General features: G+C 43.2%; 1 protein-coding gene across 2 annotated transcripts in view; it reads left to right on the top strand.

Moving 5' to 3' along the window:
* ssh2a (slingshot protein phosphatase 2a) overlaps nucleotides 1-21,192 on the top strand; it is a 36,832-nt gene extending 15,640 nt beyond the window's left edge. For both annotated transcript variants that reach the window (XM_030067393.1, XM_030067392.1), the window contains 13 exons: nucleotides 7,551-7,663; nucleotides 8,324-8,388; nucleotides 8,666-8,787; nucleotides 9,173-9,238; nucleotides 9,399-9,464; nucleotides 10,130-10,324; nucleotides 12,986-13,079; nucleotides 14,799-14,927; nucleotides 15,470-15,516; nucleotides 16,004-16,150; nucleotides 16,316-16,516; nucleotides 16,758-17,742; nucleotides 18,618-21,192. In XM_030067393.1, the coding sequence (XP_029923253.1) occupies nucleotides 7,551-7,663; nucleotides 8,324-8,388; nucleotides 8,666-8,787; nucleotides 9,173-9,238; nucleotides 9,399-9,464; nucleotides 10,130-10,324; nucleotides 12,986-13,079; nucleotides 14,799-14,927; nucleotides 15,470-15,516; nucleotides 16,004-16,150; nucleotides 16,316-16,516; nucleotides 16,758-17,742; nucleotides 18,618-20,450 (4,063 nt within the window). In that variant the 3' untranslated portion in view covers nucleotides 20,451-21,192. The remainder of the gene's footprint in view (nucleotides 1-7,550; nucleotides 7,664-8,323; nucleotides 8,389-8,665; nucleotides 8,788-9,172; nucleotides 9,239-9,398; nucleotides 9,465-10,129; nucleotides 10,325-12,985; nucleotides 13,080-14,798; nucleotides 14,928-15,469; nucleotides 15,517-16,003; nucleotides 16,151-16,315; nucleotides 16,517-16,757; nucleotides 17,743-18,617) is intronic.
* Nucleotides 21,193-21,577: the final 385 nt, after the last annotated feature.

Here is a 21,577-nt window from a genome sequence, read left to right as displayed (position 1 = left end):
TGGTTTAAATACACAACACTGGTTTCACTGATAGGGCATCATCACATTTGAATTAGAAAAACTTGGGTGGAAAAAAAAAATTGTTTTTTAATATGTGGGGAAACGAAAACAAAACAGTGATCACAGGTTTCTTTTAGTTAAGATGTTTTTTTTTTTTTTTTTTTTTTTTATGTCAATCCAAATAACAATTATGACAACTTTTGGCTGAAGGTGAAAAAAAAAAAAAAACAGTGAAGTAGGCCTATATGTTTTTGAAAGTTGAGAAATTTCTTTCTAGAAAAGGAATGTCATGTTTTTAAACAATATTTAAGGCTCAAAATGTCTCAGTTCGCAGGCTCATTGTAACATATTATGACTTATAGGCAGACCCACAACAACAGGCCTGCCCTGCATCCACTTTAGGTCTTCACAGTTACAGAAATAAGCAATTCAATAAGCAATTCGGTATATTGTAGCCCTGCATCATGACACCAGATCTCCTTGTAACCTAGTACTATACTATGAAATTTATACTAGTGCAGTCTCCTCCCTCAATTGATTGGCCCCTGCTCAGACGGGAGTTTCCGGTCTACAAGACATGCAAAGCCTCTGTCAGCGGGTTATTTCAGGTTACTTCACTGATATGTGGAGTTAGGAGGAAAATCTGCCCTTTAATGATGGATTAAAGGCTGGCCTATTCTAGTAGCACATAAAACCTTGCATTTTTGTCAAATGTGAAAAAACTACCATAAATGGATCAAAAGCTAAAGAAATCAACATCACAGCATTTTCCGCCAAGTCAGTCAGGTTTGCCTATTGGACAGCATTTCTGTGTTTTGCTGTGTGTGGCTGTACTGGATTTAGTTGCATTTTCAACAACAATCAATCAGTCAGTCTTTGTCTCTGTCCTGTAAGAGCATTGTCCTCCTCATGGGTGTCAGAAAATGAAGGATAGACTGCTTCTTGATGGCTTTGTTTTTTGTTGGTTTATACATGATTGTGTGGTGAGGTTATAGAGTAAACTAAGCATTTCGTTGTTGTTTTTTTTTTTTTTTTTTTTTTTTCATTAGGGCTGGGCCCAGCTATTAAGCAAGGGTGTATTTAATTTGAGTTTGCATAAGGAACCTTTATGGGAAGACATTACCACAACACACGCACACACTGCATACTGGCAGGCACGTGGGTTTGGTAAACAGCAGCAGATGTGGGAAAGCTCTGACTTCCTTGTTTTCTAGGCCATGCGGCGTGATTGGGACAGCAGGCTTTTTTTCCATCTCGAGTGCTCAGGATGCACAAACAAAAGCCCTTATTCCAACGCCAGACAGAAAAATCTTTTAACTTTAACTGATATATAGTACTTAGAGTGTATACAGATGTGTCTGTATGCTTATCATGAGCATATGTGTCTCTGTGTTTGTAGTGTGCACGCCTAGATTCACCAGAATGTCAGACGGGCTCTTAATGTTTAACCAGGGTTTGAGTAATTACAAGCCTTGAAGCTGTTGATGGAATAAAGTGTTACCTGTGGTAACACACTAAAGCTCCACTGTTGTCCTACTAATTTTAGAAATACCAGTAAACCTTGCTCTTCCGTTTGTGCTTGTGTGTGAGTGTTTCTCATACATATTTTCCAAAGAAAAGTGATAAGACTTGAAACGTGACAAGCTGAAGTGTGTTTGAGTGAGAGAGAGACTTTGGCAGCTGAACAGGGAAGGCAGATATAGGTCGCTGCTTGTGTTTGCCTGCGTGTGATGCACTTAAAGTCAAATAACCCACATAATCGATTCAGTAAATACTGGCTGTGTTTGATTAATGTCTTTCATTTTAGTAAACTGCATGAAATGGGATCTAGATTGAGGAATGCTGTCTTGCGGCCTGTGTGCTAGCTAAGTTAATTTCTTCTGACCTGTGTGGGATTCCTATGAGCTTCCACATTTGAACTAAGCAAAAGAGCTGTGCAAAGACTGTATTCCTTTTTTGTTATAGGCTGCCCCAGTGGGAATGAATCCCTTAACCTTGTCACTATTAATGTCTGGAGGCTGTAGTGAACAACTAAGTTACAGTGGACCACTTCGCTATCTACTTTTGGTGCTGTAAACCCAGCAGCCCAGTGAACCAACTTTCTCAAATCTCACACTGACCTTCCCCCACTCTGTCTCCCTGACTAGAGTTTGGGTATACTCTAAGTTAGAAGGAAATTTCCCTCTCCATCTCCTCAGAATAGTCCTGCAGTCTGGGTCAGGCATGTGTAGTTCACTGAGGTGGCTGGCATTGGTGCTAGTCTTAATTCTGACCCTGGTCTGGAGGCTGTAGCTGATCTTATGGTAATTCCCCTCTCACATACACAAGTCAACAGGCTCAGGCTACACACTGACTCATGCGCCTGCCAGCTGATATAGAAAATCTATTGCTAGTTTGGCCTAGCAACTACTTTTTTCTTTAAAAAGTTGATTGGTTGTCCCATTACACTTTTTTGTCTCCAATCAGAGTCACTTAATATTGAATATCTTCGATATTGAGTCCTGATCTGATATCTTTGTCAATTACTGTGAATGATCTAAAAATAGTAATTGGTGTATAGATTTATTTATTCATACAAAATGATAATAATAACCACAATAAACAATAAGTTTCACTTACTCAACCTGCTTATCATTGATTTATCAATATTTAGCGCTAAGTGGTCCCAGCCCTAGTCAATATGCCTTGCATGTCTTGTGGTTTGCTGAGAATCTGCTTTGAATTTGCAGTTGATGTCATCTATTCTTTCTTTCTCTTTCCTCATTGATCTGTCACTGCTTTTTGTTTCTGACCGTTTTCCATTTGTGTGCCTCACAAGCAGCGAGGCCTTATATGCACCTATGGACATGTTAGACTGTGGCGTGCTCTGCTCCACGCACACAAACACCAGCAATCTCCCTGTGTCTCTCATGGCCCGTATCTGTCTGTGGTGTGAACTCATAAGGCCTTAGCGGGGCTGTGCCCTGCATGCAGCCTGGCACTATATTTATCCCACTCCCCTCCTCACAGCCTCACAGTGACTAATATGGACAGGGATGGGAGGAGGGGGGTCACCCACTTATCTGCCTGCAGTGTGGAGTGGTCCTTACATAGTGATGATTGTGTTTGTGGCTGTTGCCCTAACAAGTACCTACCGCTTCTGCCCAGAGCCCGAGACTGCTGCCTGCCAAAAGATGACCCACCCCACTGTTATACATTCACTCTTTCTTAATCCCCCATCCTTCTTTGCCCATCCTTCAATCACTCAGCTGCATGCTCCCTCACTCACTCAATGCTCTCTTTCTAGCTTGTACTAGTGTCCCTGTCCATTGCTCCTTTGCTCCACACTCATCTAGCCAGTTTGAGAATGGCACCTCTGTGGTTGTTTAGGCTTCCTTTTAGAACTTGTCTCATTTAAATTTCTATCTGTAATGTCATAAAATGTTGCACAGAAATAGATGAGCCTTTTTTTGGCTTCAGGGCTGTTTCTTGTATGAAATGGACCAAAATAATTGCTGAACATGCACATATTGCAACTGGGTACTTGCAAAAGACATCTTACTGGCTAACAGTCTCTCTCAGTCTCTCTTATTGCAAGTTAGCATTACAGAGACAGAAATGGATCTATTATGTTAGTTGACATAGTAACTTTGGCTATATTAAATGCATAATAAGTTCTTTGATTCAATGACAATCAAAAATGTGATGTTTGTAAGGAAATAAAGAAGTAGGCTAATGGTCAAATTTAAATGTTCCCCACTGATAATTGTATTTGTAGACAAAGAGCCTAGAGTTCCTTAGTCCTAATAATTACGCTACATCTAGGATTTACTTTGATACCTGTGCAGTGAGTACCCACTGCCCTGTCAAAGAGAAGCTTCGGTGGACAGTAGGTAGGTAGCTCATCTGAATGCAGTCTATCAATAGCTGAGACTTTTAAAGGACTACTGTATTTTTAGCCATGGCGGCTGACAGTAATTTACAGCCCTCCTTCGACTCCTAGGCTTAGATTCCATCATCTCTGTGCATATATGTGTTCATGCGCAGGCGTGTTTGCGTGCATGCACGTGCATAGCCTTACATGTATGTGAGACACCATTAGTGTTATATTACAGATGACATTGTACAGTAGCGCTGCTATAGATGGTCATTGCCAAGCACATGGGCTTTAGTTAGAGTGTAGTGAGACACTGATACAGCAGGTCTGGGTGCTGCTGAACCTGCTAAAGTGAATTGAGCAAGGTGAAGTGGTTACCTGCCTAACCCTTTTCATATCAGGGAGCCACAAGCTGATACTTAATCTTAATCTTTTTTTTTTTTTTTTTTTTTGTGGTAGGCAATAATGTGTGTGTATTGAAGACAAATTGAATATGTAACCCAGAAAGCTTAATTCATGTACCTTCTTTCATTATGCCAGCTTTCCCTGAATGAAACAGTACTCATTTTGCTGGAGACCTCCATGAATCTCTTCAAGATACTAAGGGGGTACTGTGACCTTTGTTTGGGAGCCACTGTGCCATCTCCATTTTAAGATGTATATAAAAAAGGAACATAGAGAGATAGTGATGAACTAAGAGAATAGGTGGTGACCTACTGTAGAAAGAGAGAGTGTAAGGGAAGTGAAATGTATGTTGAGAACTGCAGTTGTGAGAAATATAAAGAGGAAGTGATGGAAGGGAGGGTGAGAGGAAACAGCTGGGTCAAAGGTGGACGGGTTGTGGGAAATGAGCTCAGCACAAGTCTGCGCTTTTTATGTTTTTGTTTTTTTCTTGTCTCTTTGCCTCCTGATTCTGTACATCCACGGTCTCAGCAAAACTCAGGAAGGACAGACGGATGGCTGGGAGGATGCAGAGATGAAGTTACAGGCAACAAGAGCATGACAGGAAGACTGAGTGGCAGACAGTGCTGGCCTTTTTTTTTTTTTTTTTTTTTTGCCTTGACCGTGAAACTGTAGAACTGTAGACGCTGGGTTCACTGAGTGTAGCCCAGCAGCCTGTTGATAGGGATGAGAGGATATGAGTCTTAAAATCCAGTGAAAATGAGCATGCCAACCAATTCGGTCTGTAATTAGAAAAGTTATACTCGGCTTGATGCAGTCACCTCATATTTCAGTGAGATTCGGTATTTGTGTTTCTATCCTTCTATTCTTCTGTGTTTTGGAGCCTGTAGGCTACAAAGACACTATAGTCATGTGTGACAGAACAAGCCTGTCAAGTATTTCCAATAATATTTCCTCTGAAGACTTTTTGTTCTGGCAGTGTTTATTCAAATTTCAAAGTTAATTTTGTTCTGAGCAAATTGCAGCAAGCACTAACCCTCTTCTTGACATTTACTTTGACTAAGCAGTCTATTGTTGAATGCCAAAAAGAAACAAAACACAAATTGACAACATTATAAGAAGGCATAGCCAGATAATAAAATTAGGGCTGGGCAGAGCGAACAAAATCAGATGTCAGGATATCTTTGACCAACTATCTTTATCAGTTTTGTTACAACATTGTACGGATAGCTTTCGGTGCTTTCACAACAGACTTTTGGCGAGCAGTCACTAGTAATATGATGATCAAGCCAGGTAAAAGTAAATAATAAAACACCTAGAACAGTTTAATAGTTTCTTAAATTTGTATTCTTTTACTGTAATGCAGCCTTTTAAACCAGGAAAACACAACACTTATGCCACAGCACCATATTATGATACCAAATCCTAGACGATATATAATCTCATATCATGATAATGACATAAAACCAGTATCGCTCAGTCAACCTGAAATAAAAGTTTCAGTGACTAGCAAACTTGAAACTTGAATCTTGCCTTATACAAACCCACTGAACTGCAAGGCTGACATGTAGCTGGCTGTTAAGATGCTTGCATATGCCTGTTCCTAATAAGTTCATGTCCACTTGATTTGTGGCCATACATTTGGCTGTGGTAAAAGTTGTGAAGCTAAAATTGTTCTTATGCATCAAAAAAAACAAAACAAAAAAAAAACATAAATCTTAAGGCACACAATAGAATACAGGAGCAAGGAACTTTGGTAGTTATTAAAAAAGCCTGTATTATAGGATGGCTGCACTGAAAGTTAAAAAAAAAAAAATGGTTTCAACCTGTACATGTCCTCATCAGGGTTTGAGGTGAACACAAATACCTCAGCTGGACTCCATTTATCTATTGATCTATCCATCCATCCATTTATCTCATCCAGTGAAGAAGTTTCTCAAATTCATGTTTGTTTCTGAATTAATATCCTGTCACCTGTTTTTTTATTAATAACAATAATTCTTGCCTTCTACTCGGTATAGGATCCAGCTGAGGCACCTGTTTAATTCTGATGAAGACCTGTAGAGTTGGAAACCAGTTTTTTTTTTTTTTTTTAATTTCCAGTGCAGCCATGCTATAAGAAAGACTTTCTAATAATTAACTCAGCTCATTGCTCTTATATTCCATGTTTGACTGCCTGTCTTAACTAAAATGATTCTCGATGGATTCTTCCTTAATGTAGAGGTGATGTTGAAATCCAGTCATGATGGCTGTACTTTGAATGCATCATTTTCTCCAGAAGTAGTGACAGTTTCCATGTGCATTCTGTGCCCACACTGCTGAGTGATTGCGGGGGTGCCATCATCCATGTGGCCATGTCTACGAGAGCCTGAGTCACAGCAGGCTCTTCCCTATCTTGGTGTCATTAAGGTTATGGTTTCCTCATGCCGTGGCTGTCACTTGTCACTGTCATAAGCAGCCACACAAGCAGGTCTTCCAGCCTGCTTTATTGGCATTATAAGTGGTTTGGGTTAGTGTCCCACCACAAGACACTGAACAAAAACCCAATCATTCACACACATGCAAACTCATACTTTGGTGTCCAGTTGAAACACTGACCTCAGTTTGTACTGTGTCATCGTCTTCTCTGCAGTGACCTCAGTCACAGTTAATAAGATTAAGTGTTCCAGAGAGAAAAAGAGGCACACATAATATGACCTGCCCTAGTGTGGAGCGCTCCTCTGGCCAGCCTTTATCTCCTCTGGCAAAACATTGTGGAGGAGGGGACTTGCTCTGTCTTCTTTCGAGGACCCTCAGTCTCCTCCCAATCTCAATTCCTCCCTATTGGCAGCTGTTGGAGAATGTGTGTGAGTGTGTGCGTGTGTGTCTCTGTCTCTGTGTGTAATCCAGCTGTGTAAAGGAGCAAGAACATTGTGTTCTGAGTTCACATTGGGGCTTGGATCTTGTTTTGCCTACATTGGTCTGTCAGCTCTGATTTGGGGAGCCGGCAGACAGGCGCAGGCCAGCTGAATAGAGCTTTGTAAGGCTGACATCACCCCAGTGACAGCACTTGTCTGTTCCTTGTCCCTCTCATCTGCTTGTTTTGTTATATTACATTCTGCATGTGTGCGTGAGTGATTACACACATGGAGTGCTTCCATGTAATTATATAAATTGCATGAAAGAATAACCGATTCTACAAGTACGTCAAATGGGGATGGTTAATTAAAGTACCTGTCTGTCTCACGCTAGTTAGGTTTGTATTGATATCTTTGTTTCCTCTTTGTTTATTTTTTCTTCTGGTTCCTTCTAGTATCAGCGAGAGCTTCCTGACGGTAAAAGGAGCTGCCCTTTTCCTCCCCAGGGGTAATAGCCCCACTCCTAACTCTGCCCCTCGCATCAGCCAACGCAGGAACAAGCACACAGGTAAAGTCATACAAACACATGACAGCAAGAGCATATCCAAGTGCCTCTTTCCAATGTTTTTGACTTTTAGCCTGTAGTCCCATGAATCAACCCCATAGATCAGGAGAAAAATACCAGAATGTATTTCCCAGTGAACATTACACTTGTGCCTCATCTGTAACAGCTGGTGTTAACTTTACTTGAACTGTTGCACAAGGCGGATTGGTCCAGATCAGTTACAGTCCACTGCTGTATATAACTGGCTGGCTGGCTCAGTTGCAGAGAAAACTGTCAAGGAATGCACACCAAAAAATGGTGCAAAGTTTTGGATAATAATGAAATTTGAAAATGATACAGTAATGAAATGTACACCTTGCTGCTTCTTGTGGAAAATGGCAGCCTCATTTCTTCAGCTTGGTGATGCAAGATATGCCAACTCCTAAAAACCATCAGAAATTTGATTGTTTCAGGAAAAAAACCTTCCCCTTTGTGCCAGTCAGAAATCAGGTAGGAGTGAAGTGAAGGAAACATAAACATGAAACTTAGCATTTGCCCCAGGGGAAGTGGTCTTTTGGGTCTTGTTAAAACATGCTTACATGGGACTTTAATTGCTAAAAATATGAATGTCATCCAAGAGGAATAATGAGACTCAAGGATTATGATAAAATCCTCTGTGTCCAGGTGACCTCCAGCAACACCTTCAGACCATGTTCACTGTGCTGCGGCCAGAGGACACCATCAGACTGGTCAGTAACACACACACACACACACACACACACACACACACACACACACACACAAAACAATAAAGGGCAGCAATCTGGTGTAGTGGTGGTATTAGTTTTTTCCTGCGATCTGTCCTGTTTGTCAGTATATCTTTGCACAATGCGCCACCTGGACAAATTTGTATTTGTTGGGATTAAATGGAAAATGAGTGTAGAGACTTTGAATTACAATCCTATGTTCTGTACTCCCTGCTCCTCTCCTCTCCTCTCTCCCTTTCCTTTCTCTCCTCCCTTGCAGGCTGTGCGTTTGGAGAGCGCCTACGCCCAGTGTACGCGCTACATGGTGGTGGTTTCCACCAACGGCAGACAAGACACTGAGGAGAGCATTGTGCTGGGCATTGACTTCAGCTCCTCTGACAGGTCAGCATCATGACAACAGTGCACTTGTCCTGTAATTTGTTTTTAGCTCCCTTAAAATCCCAGACTGCACGGCAAACGGCAAAGAGGGGCAGAATATTAACCTCCATTTTAGCTTCTCTTCCGTAGCTTCAAGTACAGTTTAGGAGTGTGTTTTATATTGTAATTCATTTCCTGTAAGGTGCCTAGCTATATCTTGCAGCTTAAAAAACATGTTTTGGCCTAAGTGCAAGCCCAACTTTCATTTTACCTGGTGGCTAAAATGAAATGATTTATTTTTACTTTACTTTTTGTGGTGTCATTGTCACATCACTGTATTATTAAACAGAAGCAGTGTCTTTGTGTTGCTTTGCGGTTGTTTGACTTTGTTGTTGTTTATCCTGCTCAGTTCCTGTACGGTGGGGCTGGTTCTACCTCTGTGGAGTGACACGCTGATTCACTTGGATGGAGATGGGTAAGTCACCACACCTATCTTCTGCTTCCTCTTCCTGGTCCTGGGGGGTCCTGGGGCTGACCTACATACTGGTGTCATTTAGGCATTTGTTTGTTAATAGGATTTATTGTCAGCTGCTTGTTCCATTTCTAAATTGAAATTTCTGCCTCTCTCACCACAGTGGTTTCAGTGTGTCAACGGTCAACAGGGTCCATGTCTTCAAGCCAGTCTCTGTCCAGGCCATGTGGTGAGTACTGTTGGAGAGATATGGGATGGGTCCCTGCTGTGAAGTGAAGGATTTATAGATGTGTTAAGTTGCATGAAGGCCACAGGTATAAAAAGAGACTGGTAGCATTGCACTCTACATGTACCCTTGTGCCCCTGCAGACTTTGACCTTCAGCCTTGTATCTTTTTCACTTTTTCTTATCCTCCCTCTCTCCTTCCTTTGCTCGTTATCTCTGCGCTTTCCACTCTCTTCTTATCTCTCCCTGTCTTTCCTACCATTTTTGCTTCTTCATTTCCTTATCTGTTGTCTTCATTTCCTCTCTTTTTATGTCCCTTTATCACTTTTCTTCTCTTCTGACCCCCCTCTCTCTTAAACATCCTCTGATCCCTTGGTCTGTCTTTGGTTATATCTCTGCACCACGTCTTCTCAATACTGTTGTCAAGAATTTCAAGAATAGCTTTACCTCTCCCTATACAGAGGCTTGAAGTGAACGGTAGGAGTAAAATTGCCAAAGACGAAGACCCTTGTCTTCACAAATAAGATGATCATGCAAACAAGTTGTGAAACAGTCTGCACAGCACGTCGTGAAAAGTAAACCTCAGACTGCTCTGACAATGGCACTTTTTCCCCTTTAGATGAACTACCTGCTTGATTAAAGATGCATTTTCCCCTGTGCTTGTCTCAGGTCAGCCCTCCAGTCACTCCACAAGGCATGTGAGGTGGCTCGCTGCCACAACTACTACCCAGGTAGCCTGTTCCTCACCTGGGTCAGCTACTACCAGAGCAGGGTCTCCTCTGACCAATTCTACATCAACGAGTGGAATGCCATGCAGGATGTTGAGTCACACCGCGCGGACTCACCCGTCCTCTTCACCGATGTGTGAGTAGGGCAGGAGGGCAAAATGAACACACACTCATCCAGGTTTTCACAGGCTGTGGAATTTCTGGAATATCATGGAATTTGTAGAGATGCACTACAGAGGGAATGTGAGGGGATTTGATAAATTAACTTGTTACACTCATTCATTGCAGGTTACACATTCCTTTTCACCACTTTTAGAAGTATTCTGAGCTTTAAAATGACATAAACAACCTAGAAATGTTTTCTTCTCCTACTGCTTGGAATAAGCTTCAAAATGAGCTTACACTCCAGAGCTTAGTGTCTTTCACTGAATCTTTTTAATTTCAAATGTTTTATGTGATTATTGTATTTTTCCTCGGCGTTTTTTGCTTTTTACTCTGATTGTTGTCTTTATTTGTGTTTTACGTCATGTCTGAAATTATTTTATGTACTATTGTCTTTCTTGGTCAGGTCTCTGTGCACACTACTGCATGCACACTTGCATCACAGATTTTGAGAAGCCCGTATGCATTTCATGTATGTAGCTGTGTTTTCTTGAGGCCAGAAATAAGGTGCTTTGGGCACCTCGGTGTCTCACCTGGTAGAGTGCGTACCACATATCAAGGCTAATTCCTTACCACAGTGGCCCAGGTTTCAGACTGAGCCCTTTACTTCATGTCATCCATTCTCTGGCCCCTGCCCCTCTTGTCTCACTATATTGTTACCATCAAATAAAGCAGAAATGCCAAAACAATCTTTACAAAAAAGAAATAAGGTGCTCAGTCACATCTTCACAGAAACATTGCCCAACCCCCCTGTATCACACCTCGTATAGTGTAGCTGCAACACACCACTACTGCAGTAGCTCCTCGGCTCTCTGCTCAATGCAACCTCCCCCGGCCACAGAGAGCACCCACAAATAAAAACCAAGGCACACTGGAACGCACGGGAGCAATTGCACAAGTACGTACACACCAACAAGGCTACTGCGCTTGTCAGCAGTTCAACAAGGTGGTGCAATAAGTGCAAAGGACGCGGCAGGCAGCTCGATTTATGTCTTCACTATTACCAGGGAAATTCCCCTTCCCACTGCTCTCTCATGTGTCTGGCTACCTATTTGGAGCGTCTCTCTTTCTCCCTACCTCGTGCCCACGTACACACACACACACACACACACACACACACACACACACACACTAGTGAGCTTGGAGCATCTGAAATAGCTTTGGACTGGCTTGATTTACTTTTTGGAAAAATGGGGGTCCAGACAGACAAATAGGTAGACAAACACCGAGATGGACAGTAGCAGGTGGCGGGTGAAGAGGAGAGAGGGGGGAAGTATGTGTGTGTGTGTGTGTTTGTGTGTGTTTGTGTGTGTGTGTGTATGTGAGAGAGAGAGAGAGGGAGAGAATTGGCTAGCCAGTGAATGTATTCAGGTAGTAGAAGTCCAAATTTAAACTTTGCAATCAAGAAAAACCAGGTTTGCCATATTCCTGGAAGTGAATGCAGAGTTGAAAGATTAACACACACACACCCAATCCCTTTGTTAACTTGAAGTTATACTCACACTTGCTATTAATCAATCACAAAATCAGTGTTTGTCTGCCCGTACAAGGTGAATGCCATTGTTATATCAACAGCTGGTGGTTGTTGAAATGTTTATTTCTCTTGTATTATCTTTTGAATGAAAGTTGGAGATAACAGGAAGTGGTTTGGTGCTGGCATGTTTTCATGCTAGTGGATTTATTAGTGTCCAATTCCCGCAAGCTGTTTCTCTATCAGTGACTCAGAGTTACTCATTAACATTGTCCAGTATTTCTTTTGTCCATCTGTTTCCCTGACCGTCTGTTTGTCTCTCCATCTCTGGACTGAGAGCATGTCAAGGCATGTCGCAAAGTTTAAGTGTTGCTGTGTCTCGGTAACTAAATCCGCACTGCTTTCCTGGAGAGAGTGGACAGGTTCTAGATCTTGCTCACACACACATACACTCACACACAGACTCACACACACACTCTCACACACACACACACACACACACACACACACACACACATCCCTGAGGCCTTTTCCTCTTGGGGTCAGTAGAATGTCAGACATCCAAATAAACAAGCTGACTCTTTCCAATGTTCTAATACAGCAACACACACTCAAGCCTGTGCCAGTCACACTGACATCTTTTTGACTGCTGGCCCAGGTTCCTGTGTATTACTGCAGTGAGAATTTGGTTAGGACAGAAAGACAGAAAATTAGAGAACAAGAGAAAGAATAGACAATATTGAGAGAGACAGAGACACACTGCTCCTCTCCAGAGAGGTAATTAGGCCACTTGCTGCTATCATCAACATGACGTCCGAAGGCTAAATGTGTCCCCCCAGCAGTGTGATTAGAAACAGAAGACCTGTGCTGAGCCGGGCGCAACAACAGGCATGTTCTGTGAGGGGACTTTGTTGTGGATCACTGATGGGCCAATCCTCTCACATTTTCTGTTCCCTCTCCAGTTTCTGAGAATCAGACAGAGCGCCAATTCTTTTTGGGGAACAAGTAATCTCATTGAGAGCCGAGTCAAATGAATCAGTGAACAGAATGCAAGTGTCATTTCTGTGACTGTGAAGGCGGTTGTTTGTGTCAAGAATTGTCTTTGGAGCCTGTGTGAAAATGTATGAGATTTAACAAAGGTGTTTGTGTTTATTGTGTCCACAGGCCCACAGAAAGGGAGCGAACAGAGCGGTTAATCAAAATGCGGCTCAGAGAGATCATGATGCAGAAAGACCTGGAGAACGTAACATCTAAGGAGGTATGGGATGCAAACACGCAGAATGGGGATCGGTGAAATTTTGGTTTAGGTTCTGCACACTATCTACATAGACATTTTCAATTCAGTTGACGTTAGTTTTGTTGCTGCAGTGGACCACCACTGTTGCATTAATGTAGTGGAAACACTGACTATACAGTACCAATCAAAAGTTTGGACACACTGACTCACAGAAGGATTTTTTTTTCTTTATTTGGACTTTTTCCACATTTTCAAATAATACTACAAAATAACCCAAATAGAATCATGCAGTGACCAAAAAGTATAAAACAAATCCAGACTACGTTATATTTTGATTCATCAAAGTAGCCACCCTTTGCCTTGATGACAGCTTTGCATTCTTGGCATTCTTTCAGCTAGTTTGGATTCTTTTCCAACAGGCTTGCCTTCACTACAGTTCCCACATATCCTGAACACTTGTTGGCTACTTTGCCCTCACTCTCCGGTCCAACTTATCTGAAACCATCTCTGTTGAGTTTAGATTGGGTCACTGTCGAGGTCAGGTCATCTAATGCAGCACTCCATCACTCTTCTATTTGTCAGTTAGCTCTTAAACAATCTGGAGGTAACAAGGTTGGTTATTAGAAAGCAACTAAACTGTTTAAATTCTCTATCCAGAACATTAAAAATAGCAGCTATTGCAGACTTCTTACCTGGCAAAGTAGATAACAGTTCCAGAAAATGGGCAGATAAAGGGCAAGTTATTGTTGATCAGCTTTTCTCCAGAGAAAAGATTGTTGCTTCCGTTTGTTATGTGATGTCTGTATAACTGTAAGTATGTTCATTTTTTTTATGGAAGTAAATATTAAGTGCAAAAAAAAGAACTCTGGAGATTTTCTTTGGGTCATTGTCCTGCTCACAGATCCAGGCATCATCCGTTCACCCTCTAGGCATCAAATGAATTCAGTGTTTGGAACCAAAAATCGCGAATTTGGACTCATCGGACCAATTTGCTGGCTGATTTTCACTGGTCCACTGTGTGTCCCTTTGTCCTGTCACACAAGTCTGTACTTCTTATTTTTCTCCTTCAGTAGTGGTGTCATTGCAGCAATTCTACCATGAAGGCCTGATTGATGCAATTTCATCTTCACGTTTGATGTTGATGTGTTTGTAGAGCTCAGTGGAGCATTCAATCTGAAGTGCTTTTAATTGGAAATTTTTGAGGATGCTGACTCTAGTAAAGCAGACGTAACTCTTGGTCTCCTTTTCCTGTGGTGATCCTCATGATAACTGGATTCATCACAGGACTGGATGATTTCTGCCACTAACATGCACAAAGTCTTCAGTATTATCAGGTTTGTCTGACCTGCATGATAAGCTATTGTTTGTCTTTGCCAAGTCAAGGTGTTCTTGCCATATTATGGACAACTACAACCAGAAATAATGACCAACTGCTACATGGGGCTATTTGGACCTAACCTGTCTTGTCACAACAAAGATGATTGACATAAATGAAAAAAGAAATTCCACAAATTAAGATAATGCAGGACATGCATTGTATGGGGAGTGTCCAAACTTTTGACTGGTATTTTTCACTGGTACATTCTATGAGCAAAAGTCATCTGTAACCATATTTACCCAGGAATAAAGTTTTATGACACCTGCCACATGTAACATCCCAAAAACAAGCAATGATTAGTCAGAATTGTTATCAGCAGTCACAAAGGTCTGTTTCTCTGAACTGTTTCTGTCCATCCTTAGATTCGAACGGAGTTGGAGATGCAGATGGCGTGTAACCTGAGGGAGTTCAAGGAGTTCATTGACAACGAGATGATAGTCATCCTGGGACAGATGGATAGCCCTACTGAGATCTTTGAGCATGTATATCTGGTAAGAATCAATGGCCCTGTGGTCTCTTGTGCCATGGAGCTCTCTTTAAGCAAGGCATTGCTCTGATTTGTCAAGCAGTCCTGCTTATTGACCACAGTCATCAGAAAATAGACATGTTAGGACGTATTTCAAATCCAGATACCTTATTTCACTGCATGCACATGTCCTAATAATATACAGGTCTCAAAAGTCTGAAAAAGACTTTAAAGCTTCAAAGTCTTTTAAAGCAAGGAAAAACACAGTCATGATGCGGGAAGTTTTGAAAAGGTTCAGAATGAATGTATTGTGAATTACTTGTCCATGCGGGGGAGTGTTGAGATCACTGAGTCTTGGAGAGACTGCAGTAAATGTAGAGGCCTACTGTCTGAAGTGTAAAAGTCTAGGACAACTAAAATAAAAAATGCACAGAAACCATGCTAACACATCTCTTCCTTTCCCTTTCCTAACTTCTATATTCTGACTTACCGTACTTTATTTTCTTATGCCTTCATTACATTTTCATACATGTTGGATGGATTTGACTGAACCTATGTTCTCTCCAGGGCTCTGAATGGAATGCCTCTAACCTAGAGGAGCTACAGAACAGCGGGTAAGAAAGAGCAGACACATATTTATACCTCACTTACGCTAAAAACCTAAGGCACTGATTTCACTAGCAAGAATTATCTCCTATGCAGCAATCACTCTGGATGTATTGAATGTGTTTGCTAGAGGAGGTTCATTCAAATGAAAGAATTTGTTAGCACTGCGGCATTCCTTTGCAGAGGCATTGCAGTGTAAAGGATTCATGCATTGAACTTATATAGAGTATTCATTGATTATGTATGTGTAAATGCATGGTGAATCAAAGCTGTAATGAAAATCTGTTTCAGCAGTAGAATCAGTGTCTGTAGGTGGTTTCATCACAGTATATTTGAGCCACTAGATACTTCCATAGAACTAAGCACATAGTTTGCAGCAACATCTGGAGGGTGGACCCTCAGCATCTGAATAACTCATGCTGAAATATGAATTGTTGACAGTTTTATTGATATTGAAAGGTCACTGAGTTAATCCTCTTCCTCCTCCTCACTCAGAGTGCGTTACATCCTGAATGTGACCAGGGAGATAGACAACTTCTTCCCAGGGATGTTCGAATACCACAACATCAGAGTGTACGATGAAGAGGCCACCAACCTGCTGGAGTACTGGAACGAGACCTACAAGTTCATCACCAAGGCCAAGTACACAAGTGTTTTAGAACCATAAATTTGTCATACATTTTGTAAATGCATTCTATTTGCAAGGATATCAGTGACCTTACCTGCATAATACATGATGTCTTCTCTGCCATAAAGTAGTTCCGTTCAGCTAAAAGCTATCACTCTCTTCCTCTGTCCCCCCATTAGGAAAGCCGGTGCTAAGTGTCTGGTTCACTGTAAGATGGGCGTGAGTCGCTCAGCCTCCACAGTGATTGCCTACGCTATGAAGGAGTACGGCTGGGACTTGGACACTGCCTTTGACTATGTTAAAGAAAGACGTGCTGTCACTAAGCCAAACCCTTCCTTTATGAAACAGTTGGAGGAGTATCAGGGAATTCTGCTGGCCAGGTTCGCAGTGATATGCAAACAGCTACAAGAATGCACACACAACTTGACTCCCTTCCCAAGCTTACATATAAACACTAAACAGGCACACATGCAGTTGCTACCTAAATTAACATTTATATACAGACTTGTATGCAAATTCTCTTAGGAAAGTGCGAAAAAAAAAAAAAAAAAAGCATTCACCATATTGTTCTTGGGTTTCTGAGTCTAATCAAGTTCTTATTTTCTGTCTTTTTTTACACAGCAAACAGAGGCATAATAAGCTATGGCGGTCCCACTCTGACAGTGACCTATCAGATCGCCCTGAGCCAGTGTGTAAGCCTGCCTCCCACACCCTGGGACGCTCTGACCCGCACAACAACAACAACACCTCTTCCTCCTTACATCACTTCCTGGGTGTGGCTGTTCTGCAGGCTCTCGGTGCTGAACCTCAAGAGTCCACCTTGGACTCTGATGCCAAATCAACCTCCGCACACAACTCTCACCCGCAAACACAGTCCAACGGTGTGTTTGATTCACTGGAAGAGGACGAGGTCAAATCAGACTGTGTCCAACATGAAGACCCCCTCCTCCCTCCCCTTCCCAGGCCCCGGGCGGCCACTGTAGTCCCCGAGAACAGGATGGATAACTCGGAGAAGGTGGCGGTCACACTGCCTGTGGGTGTACCTCACCCTCCTCCATCGTTCCACATCCTTCCCCCATCACCCGAACCCCCGCGCACTTCCCTGGGTCCTCCCACACAGCTGTTAAGCTCAGTGCATGAATGCAAACCGGTGGAACTGTCCCTCAATTTGGTTGAGCGGAGCAGCTCCGAGGACATTTCTCCCCTCACTGTGGGATCCAGTGACTCTGACTCTCTAGAGCACTCTCTGTCAGAATCAGTGAGTAACAAAGTTAGCCCCCTCAGCCCTCTAACTACCAATCCTCTCCCTCTGGTTCTCTCTACGGGTCCCAGTGATGACAACAACAACCCCAGTGAGTTACAGACGGGAAGTGCCTTTGACAGCCGTGGTGAGGCTGATGGGTCGTCCAACCACAGCACGGACAGCATTGACTTCTTCAGTGCCAGAGAAAAATTTCTGGGCTTAGCCCAAGACACTAGAACCAGGACACTTTCTGAACAAACACAGCAGAGGGCACCTCTGTCGCTGTCCCTAGAGGACCCTGGAGAAACAGTGACCAAGGAGGAAGAGGAGCAAGGGAAGCGAATGAGTCAGGCAGTGAACCAGGTACGGACTCATTCACAACCAGCTTCTTTTGTTTCAACTTTTTGTCTTTGATAATATAACTTGCTACATGGACAAGGCCTCATAGCTTTATCAAAGCAAGCAGAATTGTATGTATGTATCCATCTATGTGTAACATGTTTTTTTTTTTGTTTGTTTGTTTTTTTCTTCAAAGCAAAAGTTGTCACATTGTTTGCATAGCCTACTGTACTGGCATCAAAGCTTCAAAAACACACTGAGTAGCATGCAAAGGAGATGAACATGAATGAAAGCCCAGCTGCCCTTTGCTTTTCTCAGCTAAAAGCTACTGTAGCTGGTCCTTTTAGTCAGTCTATTGTTCCACACAGTCGCTCCTTCTGTCCAGCTCTTCTTGGAGGACAGAGCATTGCTTTTACCTATATTACATGGATTGTTGTTCATTGCTGTGTTGTCACCTTAGTCTATAACAATAGGTGGGAGCCAGCTGTCTCTGGTAAAGCCATTTAGAGACACATCTTGAGCAATTAATCAGATTGTAACTCTGACCAGTGTCTGCCAGCGGACTATAAGGGAGCTAATGGACTGAGCCAATTAGATTTACTGCACACTCTTTGGCAGCAGTTATCGTACTGACACCTGCTGGAGATTGAGAGTATAGGCAAGAGAAGTTGGGTTGAACACTTATCACTCATCCCTCTCTTCTGATTTTCTCCTTTTCTGTCAAATAATCCAAAAATATTGTTATAGTTTCTAAAGTTATATCTGTTATCATGGCAGGACAATTCTACATACAAATTACAGTGTAGAATTGACTTTTTTTTTCTTTCTTTCTTTCTTTTTTTTTTTTACCACCAAATGCTAATCATGTCCGCAATTGTCTCTCACTCCCTGTTTCTCAGGTATCTCCATATTCTGAAGACATTGCTGACAAAGCCAGCCCTGACAGATCCCATCAATCCCCTCACCACGACAACGGGATATCAGTGCGCCATATCGTCACTGAGATTGAATCCATATCCCACCCTACCTCTTCGCTTCCCACATCCTCCACTTCCTCCTCTTCCTCCCCCCCTCCGTCCTCTCATAGCCCTCAGCCAACTCGACTGGAACAGCAAGAGGATGGGGAGACTGTTGAGGTCACCCATGGTTCCTTAACTCCGCCCTCACACCCACAGTCTCCTTCTACACCGCCGTGCGATTGGCCATCAGGGTCAGTGCGGCGGGCCACCAAGCAGCTTGAGCAGAAGCTGAGGCAGGAAATGGAAATGTCCATGCCTCAGCGATCCCCGCTACACTCCCCCAGCACTGAACATCCTCCCATCCGAACTTCCCTGAGCTCCCCTAGCACTGAAAATCCTCCCGTTCGTTCCCCTCATCACTCTGCAGAGCAGACGCTTTTGTCAGGAAATAGACTCGATAGACTCAGTCAGGGAGTGAGTGCGGCTGCTTCTGCTAATGCTAAGCCCAAAGACAGAGAGAAGCAAACTTGGTCACACAGGGAACTCCAAAGACTCAACTCCTCAGGCATGGACACCATCACAGACCCTTCATTATCCGCTAACTCTAATACCAGCCAAGTCTCTGGTGCTACACCTATAATTGTGCATACATCCGAGGATAGCCATACACTGACACAGACCCAGACATCATCTGGGCCCCTTGCCATTAGTAGTCTATTAGTAGACTCATTCCTGGATACTTTGCCCCTGGCCCAGAGAGAGAGCCAACTCCATAGCCCAAACAAGTTTCCTGCCCAGCCTTATTCACAGCCTATGAGTCAAAACCAGCAGTTTAAAGTCCAGCCTCAGGCCTCCTCAAATCAGATGACATTGGATGGGGTGACGGTCCAGGAATCAGACACAGACGAGAGGCTGGGTTCTAGTTCCCAGGGAAGGCAAGTGGACTATGTCCCGTGCTGTGATGCTCAAAGCAGGCTTTCTCGTGGCAGCCAGGAGCTGGAGAGGATCCAGCAGACACTCAGAGAGCTGCAGGCCTTTCTCCATGAGGCAGGGGGCCTGGAGACCAGAGAGACCCTGGAACAATCGGAAAAAGGTCATCTCAGACAGGCTCAGGGACCAGGGCAGCCTCAGAGGTTGAGAGAGGTAATGGATACAGAGCCAGAGCCTCGGAAAGGGGAGTCCAGTGAACAGGCTGCTCCAGGGCTGGAACAGGGGCAGGGGCCCGCAGAGAGACAGGGGAAGAGTTTCCCGCAGCCAGCAGGGTGGCAGAGAGCCATGGAACTGGAAGCTCGTATCCGCCAGGCGGGCCTCACTCCCCCTTCCCTCATGAAGAGGTCAGCCTCCTTGGCTAAATTGGACTGTCTGGAGCTATCAGCCAATGACCTCAATGACTGGGACCTTAGGCCCCACAACAGGACGCCATTGTCACAGCCCCAGGATCCCTCCTCCATACTCCCATCTCATCCAGATGACACCTTGAAGAAACAGAGGGTGCTGGTCCAGATCCCTCACGCTGAAAGAACTGGCTTGTCCCATCATGGCCGGGCTCCTGACAACCCATCCTCACCACCCTCTCTCCCCTTCTCCTCTTCCCCTCATCATTGTTGGGGAGAGGACTCCGGCAAGAGGGAGGAGCCAGTTGGCAGCGGTAATGGCGTGGTCACTATGACAACACTCCATCAACAGGGTAGGGGTCACTCGTTGAGGCGTTCCCGTAAAGCATCTGCTGAGAAAAAGCAGAGAACTGTCACTGTGCTATACAATACCATGTAACCTCACTGCACTGGACTGGAACGGACACAACTGGAACTGTGCGAGTGTGTGAACGACATGGCATGATGTATATGAATGTGTACTGATTTGTGCGTGTTGGTGTTGTGCCCAGTCACCCAGACTGTCTCAGTGTGTATGTCGTATGCCTAAGTACTGATTAGTGGATATACTGTAGATCCTGTGTAACCTCCAGTGTATGTATAGTTTGTAAGCAGCAAGTGAATGCTGAGCCTGTGTATGCATGTAAACCACTGAATGTGTGCAAGTGTGCCGACTGGAATCACATGGAAAATATGTGTTTATGGTAGTATGGGTGTGTATGTACTCTTATATGAATGTTCAAACAATGGTTGAACCTGTGAGTATGTACCATTATATGTGTCCCTTTTTTAGGTGCGTTTGTTTTCAGTGTGTGGCCCTCGCTGCCTGTTCAGGGTTTTCTGAAACTACAACGAAGTTGGGGGCTCTTTCTCAAAACATGCACTTTAATTTTACTTTACTTTTAAAGTGTAGATTTGTCCTTTTAGTTAAAACCCATTTCTTAAAAGCTATTATCACCCTGGGGAGGATTTTTTTGCACTGATTTCAGTAGAGACAAGCTTTCTCTCTATATGCTTGTTTCACTGTCAAGTGGACAGACATGTCCTTATTCAGATTTTGAAACCAAGACAAAGCTGATGATATTGTTTTTTTATTCTGTGCTGTACCCATAAATAAATATGGTGCGTTTGTTTTGACTGCAGTGAGTTTCTGCTCATTGTTCAGAGAATTAGGTTTTAAGTACAGGTCAATAATCTCTGCCTAGACCACCATGAGGAATGAGAGCAGCATTATGGACCTGTTACACTGCCTGATTTTGTACTAGCTGCAGTATATTACTGACTGTACAGCCACCTGCTGGACAGGCACAGAACTACACTTTGAACATGAGAGGCAAAGAGGCAACAGTGAGGGTGAACAAATTGGGGACATTGTCATGAAAATGGCCAGTAAAATAGGTTGCATCCTGATTCCTGAAGTAAATGCTGAAAGCTGATAGCACTGCATACTTAGATATCTGAGATCAATGCTGCCAAACACACCCCTCTCTAATAACAATCGCCTAACTTCAATGCTATAATCAAAAA

The sequence above is a fragment of the Myripristis murdjan genome, chromosome 13, assembly GCF_902150065.1.
Source record: "Myripristis murdjan chromosome 13, fMyrMur1.1, whole genome shotgun sequence".
NCBI lineage: Eukaryota > Metazoa > Chordata > Actinopteri > Holocentriformes > Holocentridae > Myripristis > Myripristis murdjan.
Note: the sequence above shows the minus strand (reverse complement) of the source record. Positions and strands in the feature narration are given on the sequence as shown.